The sequence below is a fragment of the Melozone crissalis genome, unplaced genomic scaffold (genome assembly GCF_028551555.1).
Source record: "Melozone crissalis strain CALT ecotype California unplaced genomic scaffold, PUWL_Pcris_2 ptg000019l_1, whole genome shotgun sequence".
Taxonomy (NCBI): Eukaryota; Metazoa; Chordata; class Aves; order Passeriformes; family Passerellidae; genus Melozone; species Melozone crissalis.
Window position 1 is genome coordinate 28,708,551 of NW_026535797.1, and position 17,249 is coordinate 28,725,799.

Genomic DNA, 17,249 nt, shown 5'->3' on the forward strand with positions numbered 1-17,249 from the left:
GCCAGAGCAGATTCGCCTACAGCTCGTGGTGCAGACCATGGCAGGGCAGATTGACCCCCAACAGCCCAAGAAAACCCTCAGGGAAGAAGAGACCAGCCTGCAGCTCATGGAGAGCCATGCCAGAGCACAGGAAAGCCCTAAAGAGCACTGTGAATCTGTGGCAAGCCCATGCTGGAGCAGGTTCCTGGGAAGGACATGCAAAACTGTGGGGAGAGGAGCCCACGCTGGAGCAGGTTTGTTGGCAGGGATTGTGACCCCATGGGGGACCCATGCAGAGCAGACTGGTCCTGAGGGACTGCATGGGGCAGTGCCCACTCTGGAGCAGTTCAGGGAGCACTGTAGCCTGTGGGAAGGACTCACACTGGGGAGGTCTGTGGAGAAATCTGTCTCCTGTGACAGGGACCCCGTGCTGGAGCAGGGAAGGACTCTTCTCCCTGAGCAGCAGCAAAAGCAATCTGTGATGAGCTGCCCATATCCCCATTCCTGATCTCTCTAGGCCACTGGTTGGGGAGGCAGTGCAGCCCAAAATGAGGGTAGGGCGGAGTGGGGGAAGGTGTTTTTAAGATTTGTTTTACTTCTCATGATCTCACTCTAATTTTCGTTAGTGGTAAATTAAATTCAGTTCTATAAGCTAATTCCATTTTGCTCATGACAGTCACTGCTGAGTGATCTCTCCCTGCCCTTATATCAAGCCACAAGCTTTTCTGTACATTTTCTGTCCCCTGTCCAGCTGAGGAGAGCAGTGACAGAGCAGCTTTGGTGGGCACCTGGCATCCAGGCTGGGTCAATGCAAAACATGTATATAAATAATCATAGATCTGAAAAACAGTATGAGAGCTTGTAGTAAGTGACTGAACCAAATGAAAGAAATTTAAGATCAGTCTCACTGCTCCTCCAGTCTCTGAGCTAAGGAGAGGGAATGTCTTGGTGTTCCTGCTCTCACTGATTTAACCCAATCTTCCTGGTGTTTCCTCAGTGGTTAACTGGCTGTGTTCATGGTAGCAGTGGGGGATGAGGCAATGGTGTCAGTCCTGTGTTGCCACATCAGCTCAGTCACAGCAGATTGTGGTGGTACAAAAGCAGTGACATCAACCTAGATCCCATTTTCTGTGCTTATGCAAAATGCTTATAGTTCTATAGTTATAAGAAAATGAGATCATGAGATGACCCTCAGGAACTAATCACTTAGACTTTCTTCATTATCTTTATTAATGTACATTCTTCTTGGCTATCTGAAGAGTTTTGGTTATCCAGTGAAAGGGTGTAGTATTATGAGGAAAATCTCATTCACAGGATCAGTTGAGAGAGTTTCAGAAAAGGTTTTGTGGAAAGGGGAAGGGCAATAGGGGGAACATGAGAGGATACTGTCAGGAAAAGCCAGCAGAAATGTATCTTGTTCCAATGAAAATGGGAAACATTGAAGAGATAATGGGTCACTGTGGGCTATTTAAACAAGTAAAACTAAAATATGAACTGTGCTAGAAACAGAAAACTGGAGGGTCACCAAAACAGGGTTTTACATTCCAAGTTTAGTACACAGGAGAGAAACAGGGACAGCATGAGGATACACTGAAACAGCTGCCAAGAGGTTAAAAATAATAGGAAAAGACTATGTTATAAGTCTTGAAGGCACAATAACATAAAATTACTTGACCAAGAAAATATTAATTGTAATTAATTTGTAATAAGGAGATAAATTTTGAGACCAGTTCTTATTCTCCCTAAGACTAATTGGACTTTTGCCATGAAGTTTATTGGGAAGGAGATTAAACTTTAAATAATGGCTTGCTTAAGAAATCATTGATGTAATTATGAACTGCTGGGAAAAAGTAACTAAGAAATGCATAATGAAATAACATCACTTGAACAAATGCATCTGAGGTGCCCCTTCAGATATTTAAAGAACTGATGGAACAGCTAGTTGGTAAAAAACCCCACAGAGAATTGAGGAAGTATCAGGAGACTAATAAAGTGTCAGCATGCCAGAAGTCTTTAAAAACTGAATTAAGAGTAACTATGGAAACTATTGTCCTATGGGCATGGCTCCAAATTGAAACAAATACTATAAATAGTGAAGCTGAAGGGGGCAATGTATTTACATGGAGGTGAATGGTGTAATGAGACCCTGCTATGGCCCAGGTGTACTATAGCACACCAAGGCAGACCAATCAGAATGTTTATCCTCCACATCTTTTACAATGAAGCCACAAGATAAGCAGAGGACAGAACAGCATCAAGACTTTACAAAGACATTTGATGCTGTGCCACATAATATCTTAAGGAAATTATTGAAACAAGTCAGCCGGGGCTAAAATTCACTTAAAGGTATGAAAGCTGGCCACTGAACTGTAGACAGAAACTAAATCTGAATAGCAGTCAGCATGGTCAAGGATAAGCAGACAGTAGTATCCTTTAAAGGTCAAGATATGTTCCAATGTCTGGAGGATAAGGCATTAATTAAATGTGAAAGTGGTTACAAAAGTAGGAAGACTGATTTACAGCACAGAGGAGAGAGGTTCAGATTGTTCTCTAAGGTTACTCTGGATCTCATAAAGGGAGGCTAAACTTAAAATTAAATTAATAAGTAATAATGCTAAGCATTAACAGCACTTTGTGACCACTAAGGGACAAATAAATTTTATGAACTACAAATACTTTTTTTTTTTGCATATGAAAGAATTTGTCTTTCTTAGATGCTTATTCAGACTGTATAATCAGAAAACTCAAATTAAGAAAGCAACATTAATAAAATGATAATTTGCTTGATATCTTTCTTATTCAGAGAGGAATATTCCCTTTAGATTGTTTGTATTGCTTAGATTAGGTTGAGATTTGCACACCCAACTGGTACCATCAGAGGGCTCCATACTCTGAAGTTTTCCTCATGAATGAGGACAGTGGCAGTAGTGGGTGGTAAGGAATGAAGGGCTGGATAGCAGGGCACTTCTGTGACTGTCCTGGGTCAGACCAAGGGCTCAGCCAGGATAGTGCAGCCCCTTTAACAGTGGCTGAAAATGGGTATTTACCGAAGATGAAAGGCATAACAAGCACATATAACAGTCTTCAGTAACTGTTCCCTGGACTCTGTTGGTTTTCAGCTTAGGGCTCAGTCACTTGTGGTTTTAGTAACTCCAAATGATTCCTTTTGCGTGAACTTTTCCAGCCTTCCCTTGAATGAACAAAAATTTCTAGCACTGGCACTGTCCTTTAGTCTCACAACCATAACATTCATTGCAGGACGTACCACATCCTTTTGTTTGCTCTGAAGCTGCTGCTATTAACTGCAATTGACATCCTCTAACTCCTGTATTGGGAGTCTTGGCAGCGTCAGACTCTGGCCATCCCATTTGTGCTTTAGTGAATTTCTATCTTATATGCCCTTGGTTGTCTTTTTCATGGACTGATTATCTTTTTCTGCAAGTTGTCGACTGCTTTTGCCTACACTGAAGCCATTTTTCCAGATTCATGAGTAGGTTCCCTGGCACAAGATTGCCTCAGAATTGTGTCTTTGATGTTTCAAAGTATGCTTTATGGCCTTGCAAGAGAAGCCTGAATGCATAAACTGAATTCAGTTGCTGCAATGAAGCCCTCTGAACAGGGAAGGAGAGACATTTTGAGATGTATGAGCCACTGCATGCACCTCACTGGAGGGTTCCCAGAAGCTGTGGGGTTTCCCAGCATCTCAAACAATGCTGAAGCAGAGAGCAGCAGGCAGAGACATTTCCAGGAGAGCTGGAGCCTCACTGCTGGACTTGGTGTCAGGGTGCCAGGCTGTGCTGGTACCTTTGCAGAGAGGGACAGAGACTCACTCTAGAGCTGAGAACAAACGGTGCTCCTCTGCCTTGGATTTTCCTAGAGTGTAAAAGGGACCTCTGCCATCATCCTCCTTGTTTCAGCACTTCTGGAGGTTCTTGCTTTGTTATCTGAGAAAAAACAAAGAAGTTCCTGGTTAGATACTGCACCCAGTGCTCTAAATTGCCATACACCAATGTCTTTCTCAGCAGGATGAGGTGTCACACTGCACATGAACTCTATGGAGCCATGGCTTTCACTTAGGGTCTTGCGTTTTGGGGTGGGTGTTTTGTCTTTCTGTCACCAGTCTGTGGATTTTACTTCAGTTCTATGTTGGTTTTTGCACACAATCCTTTTTCAAGTGTGTGCCTTTGCACACTTGAAACAGTTGACATGTCCATAAAAGACAGAGAAGGACTGTGAAATTGCAAAGAATTTATTTCCATGAAACTTCAGGGATTAGTTGCTAAGTTTAGCCAGTGTATCTTTTAGGACTCATCCTCAATACTGATTTCCATCCTTCTTTCTATCTGTCCTTTATTATTTTGCTTTTCTCACCAAAGGTGACATATTATTAGGAGGAAAATAATCCCAAAATGCTGTCTTTAATTCCTCCCTGGTTTTTCTTTCCTGAAAAAACATGTCTGTAGCCTTTTTGCCTTCTGCTTGCACAGTCCACTGAGCAATAACACAAGTTGTTTTTTATTCCCAAGTGGGAAGGCAGAGCTGGAACTCTGAGTCTTGCTGAGGTCTGAGAAAGGGGGTTTCTTTTATAACTTGCAGATAAAAACCTGCTACAATGAAATAAAAAAGAGTTTTCAAATACTAAGAATGGGGTTGCCCAGCTCTGTGCTGTGCTCTGCTGCTAATGCACAGCGATTTTCCCAAAACACAGTGCAACACAGGTGGGGCTGAACTTTGTAATTGTGCAGGAGGGGAGGAAAGGAATACCCAGGAATCCCTTTTCCCCTTGCTTTTATGGCATGAATGAGGCTGTGCCTTTTAGGAAAAAAGGCACACCTCTCTCCAGCTGGCTGGCAGCCTCTGTGCCTTTCTTCTGTAGAGTGGTAGCCCTGCAGCAAGATCTTGCTGACCTACCTGGGGCACTGTGAATGCCAGGCTGAGGCAGGAGAGCTGAGATTGTTGGATCTTGCCAGGCAAGGGCTGTGTGTCACAGCTCACGTTTCTGGGTGTGTGCATCACGCTAGAAAATGCTGCTCTGCTCTCCTTGTGTGAGGGTGCTGTAATAACAGACACACTGTTGTTGTTGAACTACAGAAGTTGTAAGATTCTGTTTATCTAAAGGTTGGAAGTCTGAGAGGTTGCTGTTGTGGTAAATTCTTTGCAAGCTTTTGCAGTTCTAAGCACATGACCCTCTGCTGTCTCTAACATTGTGCTGCCATTGGCAGACTTTCCATTACATAATGTTGACCCATATTTGTGATATGTGACATTTTTTGCTAAAGACTGTCAGGGATAATCTGTCACAGAATAAACTTTCTGATTATATGCTGAGACTGTCATCCTTTAGCACAAACATAACTTGTGCCTCAGACAATGATATTCCTTGTTAAGACAAGCAGAGTATAGTTCTCTCAGGTGAAAAAACCACCATGAGAGCATTGTGTGCTCTGAGACTGAAATACCTAGGACTAAATTCATTGCCAAGTGATTGCGTGGAATCACATCTGGGAGGAATTTGAGCTTTAAAAAATGTTGATCCCTTGCCCAGGTGATGGGAGTGGCGATAGGCTGAAGGAAGCATGCAGCCTGAAGTGTGACTCTGCAAAATACTGTCTCAGGCAGGTCTAGCTTTAGAAAAGCAGAGCTATGGGAAAGGTTTCTCTGCTCTACACTTACACTGAGGGCTGCTGGTAGTTGGAGAGTTAATCAGTCTTTTCTTAAAAAAAATTGTAATGGTGTGGAGAAAGAAATAGATAGAGCTCAGACAGGGGTTATTGCTACAAGGTAGCTGAGAAATGAGAGGCCTCTGAGGAATGGGAACACCCCCAAAGCTGTGTGCTTTCAAGAGCTATGCAAAATCCATCCGTTCTTAAAAACCTGATTTCAGTTGCATAGAATAAGAAGTAGAGGAGAGAAAGGTGTATAAAATAGAGGCAGAGAGAATAAATTGGGAATTCTCCCAGTATTCAAGAACAGTGTGTGTTTCAAATGGACTTTATATAATGTTATAGCAAAGTAACAAGATTGTGTGAGCTGCTGAAGTGTCTGCCACATTGTGGAAGGGAATGAATGTGGAACATAAGGCTGAGAGACTAAATACACCATCTTCAGGGAAAGAAATTTTCCAGCCTTACGTAGGAGATGCCTGTGTGCTAAGAACAGTTGCAATATCAAGGAGAAAGGTTTTGATTCAGCACAGGGAATTAATGCCTGTCAGAGACAAAATTAAAACCTGATGAATGCAGTCTCACCCACTTTAATTTCTTCCCTTTCTGATTCTAAATTTGTCCTCATTCTGTCTGTGCATTCATTCATATATTCCTCTCCCTTCCCACCTCCCCATTGACTCACACTCTCCCTTCCTGTTATTACTTCCTTTTCATTTTCTCTTCCTTTAGGTTCCCTTCCCACTCATTCCATTTCTCTCTGCCTGACCCCTCTGCACTCATTTTACATCATGATGAAAAACATCAGAGACATAAAGAGCAGGGAGGAAAAAAAAAAAAAAAAAGATGAACAAGAAAGAATGGAGGGGGGGGGGGGGGGGTGTAAAGAGTACACAGTCCCAGAAGGGTGCTCAGCATTGCTCTTTCTCCCCAGGATGTACTACAGATTATTGAAGGTGTCAGAGGAATCCAGGCTCCTGAAAACTGTTCCTTGCTTCTAGGCTGCAGCACTTGTCTGTGGCTTCAGGAAAGGCAACAGCAGAGTTCATTTTCTGAGATTAGTGTCCCTGGAAACCATCATAGAGAATGGAAGGATCCCAAAGTCCAGTGTTAGTGGGATGACAGACATCCAGCTGTGCTTGGGGCTTGCTGCTGGGCAAGATCAGTGAGGGAGAACTTGGGACTGCAAAAAGGGAAATGGGAGCTTTAGGGACTCTCAGGACTTGCTGTCACACAATGCTGACCAAGAAACATCACAGCCTCAGTCTTGGTGGGAGCCTGCATGCAATGAACTGCTGTTTCTCAAAGCAACCAGTGCTGATATCTCATGATCAGTAGCTAAACAGTGTCAATTTTATTTTGGTGAAACAACAAACCGGTGCCGGGAATGCTTGTTGTTAATGTGTGGTAGGAAATGGGCTCAAACCACTTTGTCTGGAAACTGGTGATCCCATCCCAGCATGGTGAGCTTGATCCCACAGCCAGTCCATAACCTGGAGAAAGCAGTGCACTCCTGCAGCCCCAGGCCCACAGGCTGCTCCTTTGTCCAGCCTGCAGGCCTGTGGTGGGCAGGGAGCTGCGCTGTCACACCTGATGATGGCTCAATGCTACACAAGTTTAATTTATTATCCTATTCCTTTTTAAATTTTCTCCTTCTCTGGCCCCATTCTTGTTTCTGAAGGTGGAAACTGATAAGTACTTTTCAAAAAGGCTTGATAGGAATGGCACCAATACCATGTGGATTATTTCTCCTTCCCACAAAAAAGGCAGGTGGGAAGTGTGCAGGGCAGATAGCAAGAAATGGCTCATTCCCATACCCTCTCTTGCAATCAATTACCTTCTGCCAGCTTTTCTAGGTTTTAGATTGATAAACCTAAATATTTCTTTCTAACATTTAGAAAGGCTAATATTTCTTTCTGCAAATTCTTGCATAATCAGGAAGGATCAGAGTGGACGGCAGACCCTTGCAGCTGGGTGTGATTGCACAGCGCGGTCATGGTGGGCTGTGCGCTTAGGCAAGGGCAAGTCGCTAACTGTGGCTTGGGGATGGTTGTGCCTTGGGGACTCTGTCGGGTTATGGAGTAACCTCGAAAGAAGCCACGCCGCGGCGGTGGGAAGCTGTGTTCGAGGCAGGCCGGCTGGGACCCGGACCGGCCGTTCGCACGGCCTGACCCGGAGGGGTCGGACTGGCCGGGAGCTTCCCGTGGAAGCGCGGCTGCGGTTACATAAGGAGCGGAGGGGGAAGGGACGGCTCCGAGGCGGCGGCCGCGGCCCCTTTAAACGCGGATCCCGGGGCGCGCCGGCCGCCCGCCTCGCTGCTGCCCCCTCCCCGGCTCGCTGCGGTGACAAATCCGCTCCTCGCCCGCCTCCTCCGCCGAGCGCTCGCAGCCGAGCCGGGCGGCGCCGGGAAGCGCTGCCGCGCGGCTCTGCACCCGAGCCGGCCAGCCCCAGCCCCAGCCCCCGGCCAAGCCACAGCAGGCAGCGGCGAGGGGCGCGATGGAGGCTCCGCGCCTGGCGCACACCATGAGCAGCCCCACGAGCCCCTGCGAGGAGGTGATCAAGAACCTCAGCCTGGAGGCGATTCAGCTCTGCGATAGGGACGGTAAGCCCGGGCTCGGCGCGGCTAATCCCTGCAGACGTAAGATGCTGCTGCCCTCATGGATGCTAATGCAAATTAATCCGCGCGTCGTATGGTCCTTTGTTATCCCCCGTGAATTTGTAGGTGCAAGTGTTCCCCACCCCTCCCGCCGCTGCCGCCACCCTCCTGCCATTGAGAACAAAAGAAAAAGAGAAGGTTGCACCTTGCTGGAGGGAAGGGAGGGAAAACCGCCGCTCCCTAAGCCGTGCCTGGCGTTGCAGCGCGATTTCCCCGGGCAAGCCTGATGCACAACCCTGCCCCTGCCAGGAATGGACGCTGGGGCTTGTTCTGGGAGAGGCAGCCACGGGAGCCAGAGCCCGAGCTGCGGAGAGTCCGGAGCTAGGGATGGGGTAGCGGCCCTGGTGGGGTTTTATTGCCCGCGGTCTCCAAAGTCCTTTGTATTCCAGGGCAATTCCCGTGCTTCAGGTAGACGGGCGGATGTGCCGACTGCCGTGGGCAAGCGGCCAGACTTGTTGCCGGTCCCTCGTGAGAGCCATGAGGCGGCGAGCGGACCGAGCCTGGGGCTCGCAAGATGGGGCTCGGGGGGAGACCGAGCGGGAGGCGGTTCAGCACCGCGGACAGCACCGCGCCGACGGGCCCGGAGCCCCGAGCCCCGAGCCGAGCCCCGAGCCCCGAGCCGAGCCCCGAGCCGAGCCGCGCTCCCGCCGCGCCGCGCCTGGCGCCCGCACCGCCGCCGGAGACCGCAGTGCCCTGGGGACAGCGGCTGTCAGCCCGGCCGCCCGTCTGTTCCCCGGCAGGCACGCGAAGTTTGGTTCCACACTAGCAGGGGCGGGTGTTAAAGGTTGTCTGTGTTGAAGCAAGCAGATAAATGTCAGGTGGTGACGGGGGACGGCCAAAACAAGTGTACGTGCTCGAAGCGACGCTGACGGCTGACTAGGGGAGAAGAGAGACATGTCGTTTGTACCCAACTGTGACTGACAAAACTAAACACACTCACTGGCTGTCAAACAATGAACTAATATTTTTTTCGTAGAGTGGCATATCATTTTTTCTCATGTATCAGAAAATTTCTATCTTGTCGTTTCACATCGAATTATTAAAAATCACTTCTCATTCTTGGATGCAAATTGTGCTTTGGGTGTGGAATTTGTAACCTAGTAAATGTACCAAGGAATAGGGATACTCTATCAGTGACTGGTACGGCTGAATTAATGAAACTCTTTCCTTGTGGTGAGCATATTTTTGGAGCACAAGAGTTAAAGCTGATAGCTATAGAGGGAGTCAGGCCAGTTTTCTCTGTTATTTTTTAAAAATTGGCATTAAATACTTCACTTTTTTGACCTAGGCAGACTCTAAGACCATTTAAGACTCAGGCCATTTAAGAACCTGAATTTTTGTAAGCTCTTATTTTTTCTTGTAATATTGGGGGGAGGGGGAAAAAAGGTAAGGCATTGAACAGTCTCAGATATTATCTTATCAGTATCAGGTTTTTATCAGTATTATTTTTATAGTTACATTAGAAATTCTTTGATTTTTTTCTTTTAATGTTGGAGTTAAGATATACGCACTTCCATCCATTCATGCCTTACTTACTGCCACAGCAAACTAAACTATGTTTATAGTAGTGGAGATTACACTGGGTTTTTCACATATATTCCTTTTAATTAATGGTAGCTGTAATTAAAAATAGATAAATTATGCAATCTTTCATATCTGTGTACCCTAAGTAATTGTAGTGAAGTTGTCCATCTTAATCATGACAAACTCTATTTGGATCAACACACAATAGTAAAGGACTGCTTGATTCCTGTGGATTAATGTCTTCAGACCAGCCAAATGGAAAAATGTAGTATTTTTTTGTTTCAGTTCCTTTTTGGTTAGACTTGAAAACAACAACTTTCCTGTAGATGTGGCTTTACAAGCTAACCTTCATCAAGCAAGCTGCCATCATCCAGGGCTGTTCCTCAATGCATGTCTGAATTTCCACAGGAGCTGCCTGTGTTGGGGATGGCAGGGAGACAACTCAGTGCCTCAGTTGGCACAGGGCTGCTCTTGAGCATACTCCAATATTTCCTACAGGTGGCACTTATGCATCAAAAAGCTTGTTTTAATGGAAACACTAAACAAGGAAGCAAAGGTTAGGGCTTTCATCTTTGAGATAAGTGTACAGATGTACACACCATACATTTAGATCCCTGCACATGGGTACATTTGTATTATAAATACTTTCAATTTCTTTTAAGGTATCTTTGTTGAAAAGGGTGATGTTCTTAAGGTGATTTGCTTCATTGAGGTCCAACAAAGTCTTGTGATAAATAGCAATGTATTGCACATAATAAATTATAATCATGCTAGATTTTCATATTCTGAAAATGTCCTTGATCTTTAAGCTGTACTAACTGGAAAGACAGCCAGTAAAACCATAACATTATACATCCAACTATGACAAATTCTGCAATGCACTTAGTTGGAATTGCAAGCACTGCTGCAGTAGAAACATAAGCAGTAATGAAAAATTTATGTAGCTAGCAAAATATTTTTCTTATTTTCTAAGACAAGAGGATTAATATTGAGATGTTTTATATTCAGCAAACTGGGTTATACCTTCTGTGAAGGTTTATACAGGAGCCATGAATCTAGAAATTGGAGTAAGCAATTAATAATATCATGGCAGTTCATATTTTTTTGGATTTTTTTCTGGATTTCTTTCAGTGTTGTTTTTTCAGGCATTGTCATCTTTCTCAACAAATCAAAGCAATTTTAAAACATACAAATGTTAAATAAGAGATAAGAAATATATGCACTTTGGAAATTTTTTTTAGATAAAAGCTCCTGATAAGATTTGGTTCAACGTGAATGCAACATTGCAAATCCATTTATGAGGTGTTATTTTCAAAAGCATCTTGCATTATTTGCTCCTGTTCTTTTACATGGGTCCAATAGCACAGCTCAGTCTGATGCACAGTCTAACCTGTAGCTCCTCAGAACTCTCTTGAACTCACTCTGTGTATAGGAAAAAGTGTAGCATTTGTTATTTTTCTTTACCTTATTTGAACATTGTAGCCATACTTTTGTAAGCTTAAGCTGCGAATGAATGTTTAATCAGTGCTGAACATTCTGGTGACCTTTTTATAAAATTTGTATTAGTCTTACCTGGAGATTAAACCTTGAGTAGATGAATGGATATCTTTTGTGTGATAAGCATGCCAATGCTATAGAAATATAGCTGATGTCAGAAAGTCTTGAGGAAAAGCAAGCTTTTCCCAGGCTTGGTAGAACAGTCTTGGATGTCGGCAGCTGAATGTCCCGAAGCTCCTCTGTGGCTGTGCTCCCCCTACAGACGATGCACCGTGCCTGTGGGTCCCACCGTCATCCACTGCCCTGCCCTTCCTTGGCACAGGCAGAGGGAAAGCAGGAGACACCGACCCAAATGACACCTGTCAGAATGCAGAAAGGAGAGGAGCACAGAAACAAACCTCCAAAGAGGATGCTGGAACTTGGGGCATGTAGATGAGGGAGTGAGGCAAGAAAACTGCTCCTGGAGGTGCTAACAGACAGCAGTGGCTGGTCAAGGGGGGGAGAACAGGAAAGACTTGCAAGATGGGGATTAGGTTAAAAGGGAATTGGACAAAATAACCAGAAAGGGAAAAGAAGATAAAGGAGCAAGGAAGGCAATCCAAGTTCAGGCAGCATGCTCAGGGAAGTAAAGCTGGGGCGGGGGAGGGAAGTGCGGGCATGTTCACTCAGATTAATTTGACAAATGAGGAAGTACAAGATGGGGTTACTGGGCAGTTTGGACCACAGAGCTCAGAAGTAAAGGAATGGAACTGGGACTTGCTGAGCAGAGAGACTGGCACTGAAAGGACACCCTTAGGAATGAAGAACAAGACTGTTGAAGTGTGACTGGGAAAGAAGAAGGAAGAGGGGCAGGAAGAAGTTCAAGGAACAGGGCAGAGGAGGCCATGCTTTGGTGTGACTGCCAGAGAAGGGTCAATGTGTATCAGTGCATGACATCTTCCAAAGCCACACAGGACCCCAAGATGACAAATTCTCCTTGTGCATTTGCCAGCAGAGAGGGATGCCATGGAGTACTCAGAGTCAATGGCTGCTGCTCACTTCTGTGAGAGTATGACTTTAAAAAAAAAGGCTTTGAAGAGAAAATCAAGCACATTAAGTAATTTTCCTGTGCCTTAGTTTTCCATGTGTAACATGGAAGCATACTGCTGCCTCCCCTCACAGCAATGTTTTCAAAATAAACTAATGAATGTTTGTTAATCAGTCAGACGCTGTAGTAGCCTGGAAAACCCATGAGGTGCATGGAAAAACCCATGATGAAATTCATAATTTTGTCTTCAGAGAAGAATATGAATAATGTGTAGCAAATAAATCCTGGGACTACACATTGAACAAAAGCAACTAGCTGTTACAAGAAAAATAGTTCATTATGAACACACTATTCATTATGTATGCTGAATGAATCAGAATTTATGTGGAAAAATTAGTACGTAATCATGCAGTTAAAGGCTATATCATAATCTAAACAAAGTGTCCAATGTAAGGTTATTCAAGTGTGCTTCATTCTGGTAATTTCTAAGCATTGATGGCTTGAGCTATACAATCTCACTAATGTGCTTTTACACTTTGCCTTATATATTTGAAGATAGTACTTAGGAACCAGGATCAGAGCTGGAACTGGTGTCTTGGCCAGATTCAATCAATTTCATCACCTTCCAAACACTTGGCACCATCACAACTGTTTAGTCTACCAGGCTTGTATAAAAACATTACATCATATAAGCTAAGATGTCATTTCTGGTTTATGTAAACAGCTTGCATCTTTGGCTCCTCATGTTATTTGAGCATGTCTCATGTTTTCTGATTTATTTCAGGAGTTTATTACCATGCTGGATTTATTGGAGGATTCAGAAATATTTTTCTGGAGTTCATTAATTGTGGTTTACATTGCCATATTGTGTACACATTCACCTTTCAAACAGAAGGGATAAAGTGGCACCATCCAGTCTCTGGATGCAATCTTCAAATCCCCTTTTTGGCATTATGGAGCAGTGTCACTTCTATTTCTGAAATGTCATCATGTATGTCTGAGAAATGGGAAAAAATCAAATATCTGGGTAGACTCCCACATGAGGGACAACTGAGAGATCCAAATTTCACAGCATTTTTAGTGTCCTGAAGCTTTGTTGTTGAATAGTTTTGTTAGTTTTTTTTTAAACTATGACAGTTCGGAGCACAGTTCATATTTTCTACATCCAGCATAAAAGAGAAGTACTTGTACTTGTGATATTTTGATATGACACAAAATTCAGGGTTATGCTTATTGTTGGTTTGTTCCTCTCCCTGGTTGCAAATTTGCAGATTTAAATTCACTGATGTATTTCTTCCATAAAATGATGTCTAACCTGGCTGAACTTGAACATTGTCATATTTTCTTTTTTGGTGACAAATGATAATTCTGCTTCAGGTAGGAGTTAAAATCTAATGCATCACTTCAAAAGCTCTCTTGCTGCAAAGAAAAATGCTAATTAATGTTTTAGCTTTACATTCTTGCTAGAGACTAAGGTTTCATATATTCCTCATTGTTGGAACAGAAAAATACTAAATGGAGCAACAAGTGTTCATGAATGATCTTTAGAGTTGAGGAAGAGAAGAAGACTAATGATTTGCCTGTTTTCCACTTCAGCAAGTATTTCATCCTGTCTTGGTTTATATCATAAGTAATGATGTCACTAAGTAGCAAGGCTTTGCTTGAAACTGGCTGTTCAACATCCTGGTGTCAAGAAATGTAGTCATCCAAATTCTTCCTTTATATTCATTAATTTTTGGGATTATTTTCCTTCCTTCTTCCTTCTCATCTTCTTTTAGAGCTTTAGGATGCCCAAACCTACATTATTGATTATGATTTTATCAGTTATTTTGTCTGGCAATGACCAAGCTGTTTATGTTTTGCCTGCCATTCTATTTCATCTCCTTTTCATTCAATTATTCTTTCCTGCAACTCCATGAGATCCTTTATAAAGCTACTGAAATGCTTGATGTATGATGCATGATGATGAAATGCTTGATTCACCTACAGAATCACTGTTCTTTCCCAGTGCTGATATTGCTGGGTTGAAACTCAAACATATAATATAGCTTTTGTAGTTAATTTCAAGTCAATTTTATACTTAAAGCATTTTAATCATCACTGTCTCCTGTGTATGTTCCTTCTTCTTTGTGTTTGTTTCAGATTAGAGATCCCAGATGCATTCTTTTATTTATTCTGTAACAGAATCCACTGGAGCACTTCCTGCCTGTGCTTGTAAGCCATCTTGTGCTTGCAGCTCCTTCTGTTTAAGGTTGTCCTCAATACAAAAATGTGATCTCTCTGTAGATCATTCACAGACACAAAGCCTGGAACCAGCCACAGGCTCTATGGTAGCCCAGTGGGCACGTGAGCTCCTTCCTTGTTTTCCCATATGTCAGTCTCACCTCTGCCAGCCCTGCTTCAGCCCTGCAGATCAGCAGCTCTCAGTGAGTACAAGGGCAGGAGGAATCATTTAGGGAGAGAAATTCTAACCCCTCCAGCATCTGAGAAGCAGTGTCCTAGAAGAAGAAGCTGAGCCCACCCCTCACTTAAAATTTCATATATCTTCTGCAAATCTCAAAGACTAAGCTGTTTTTATTGAGGAAGAGTTAAGCCATTACAATCTGATTCATCTCTTTTATCTTTCATTTTAAACTCGATTTTTCTATTCTATTAGCAATTTCCTTCTCAGCCTACTAATCTGGTGGCTCTACCACCTCTTGTGAGAAATGTTCTGAACTTATGTTTCCAAATTCCTGCCATTCTGCCTGTATGATCTGGGTCAGAGTACACCCAGAAAGCCAATTCAGTCTTTCCAACAGTTTCCCAGTGAGGTTCCTGGTACCAAAACCATAGATTCTAGAATAGGCAGAGAATCCCTTCTGTCATGTGAGGTGTGTTGAGGAAAGACTCTATCATATTCTTATTTAGATTTCTCTAGTATTTCATCATTGATTTTTGAATGGGTTCCAGTCAGGCATTGTTGTGTTCTGTTGTCTCCAAAACCTTTCTGAAGCCTGTCTTCCTGACCTTGGTTTTTCTTTCTGGGACTTCTCTGCCTGATTAGTTTTCCATTTTTTCTTCTAGAATCCAAAAAGATCTCCTTGTTTACCCATTCCTTGTAATTTCCTGCATCTTTTACTGTTCATGGCTTCTAAACAGCAGGTTTGAAGGCTGTGCCTTTTCTGAATAAGATAGATTTCAGTCCCCTGTGCTGCTGAAGTAGTGGTGTTATCTTCCACCCTGACTGAGGAGGTAATCTTTAAAAATCCTCCCAGTCTGAGTATTTCTTAGACCACTCAGGACAGTAGGTACATCTTCTGTTCTGCCAGCATGTGTGGCCTTTCGTGCTTTTTGTGACCTGAAGGCTATATTTAATTCTGGCTGAACACAGGCTTAAACTATGTCGTCTGTTCTCTTTTGACAGAATTTTTCAGCATTTTTCTTGCAGACCACTTTCTTTAAAAATTTGTAAACATATCTGGAGAAACAGTACTAACACTTCCAGTACAGGATATGTGTATAAAATATGTCACTGCTATAGAAAAGTACAACAAAGACAGTGTTTAGGCAGTTGGAACTAAAGAAAACTCTGCTCCAGAATCACTTTGTGTGATTTCTTTACTAGGGCTTGTTCCACAGTGGAGCATTCTTTATTTGACCTTGAAATGTTTTCCTTCAGCACAAAAGATTTGCTCAGAATTCATTGTAGCGTTTGTAACCGAATCAGTTTTCACAGTGGTGTTTGTAGCTGAATCATTAGTCAGTTTTGTTTTATTGTTCTCAGAGTATTCTTGTTTGATTTCTGCTTGAATGAACAAGGTGTTTTGCATGGATGTTTCCAAAAGCAATGATTAGCTGTACTGTTTTCATAACCTAACAAGTGTTCCTCTGAGTCTTGACAGGTGTAGCTGCTGCCAAGAATGGGAGGCCTTAAAATTAGTTTGGTGTTGCTCTTTCATTCCTGCAGAGTGACAGAAAGTATTATCAGGGTTGCACTCTTAGTTCCACGTGGAGTGGAGTCTGGAGTTTATTTCTTTGATATTGGAGAAAGTCATTCCCAGTGGCAAGTCTAGGAGAAGCAGAGTTGAAGGAATTGCAGTATTAACCTTTGTATATCCAAGCACTCTTCTTAGAAGAATTCTTTGGTTTGCAATGATCTGAAACATCCCATAAATTTATTTCCTGAGCTGTTCCATTGGCTTCAGTAAGACTTTGTGTAAAAACCAATTTGCATTCATAATGTGGCATGATTAAGATCTTACAAGTGCTGTATTTTCCTGGTCTTTGGTGTGTGTGTTCTAGCTTATTTCATACAGATAGGCATCTCATTTGGAGTTTGTCTCTATAGGTTGCAGTTTGTCTGAATTTATTCTGTCTTTTTTTATAAGATAGATTTATATACTTGTTTATATATTTAACCTGTATTTATAATCTGCATTTAACTTCTGACTAGAAAGAACATTTTTAAAAGATTATTCTTTTAAAGCATTTTTTTACAGTTCACTTCTATGTGTACTCATAGTCAAAAACATTTGGACTTCAAAATAAGCAGGATAAAAAGATGTTAAAAGGCTCTTTCAGTCTTGGCCAGCTGTAAGTTCTAGTGTACAAGTATCTGTGGAGTGACTCATGCTGTGTTGTTCTTTTTAATGCAACTTATGTAAAGGGAAATTATATGTGGGTTTATATAAAGGAAGGGATAAAATTAAACACAGGGTGTGCAGCAGATTGTATTTTCTAATGCTACTAAGGAACATCTTCCATGTGACAACATAAGGTAAATACTATGTACTTACACTTTTGTGATGGGCTTTAGCTTAATATAGATGTTGAGTAGAAAGCATGTGATTTTCAGAGCACTGCTTCTGATGAACTTCTAGCCTTTACACCTCCAGTGTAATTCCAAGGCATATCTCTAAAT

The 17,249-nt window shown here is 42.9% G+C and overlaps 1 protein-coding gene across 2 annotated transcripts in view; it reads left to right on the forward strand.

Moving 5' to 3' along the window:
- PHYHIPL (phytanoyl-CoA 2-hydroxylase interacting protein like) overlaps positions 1–17,249 on the forward strand; it is a 54,610-nt gene that overhangs the window by 15,141 nt on the left and 22,220 nt on the right. The window contains exon 1 of one of the 2 annotated variants that reach the window (XM_054276570.1): positions 8,032–8,244. The exons of the other annotated variant lie outside the window; for it this stretch is intronic. Coding sequence (XP_054132545.1) covers positions 8,139–8,244 — 106 coding nt within the window. The 5' untranslated portion in view covers positions 8,032–8,138. Of the gene's footprint in view, positions 1–8,031; positions 8,245–17,249 lie in introns of those variants that run through there. 2 annotated transcript variants of the gene reach the window in all.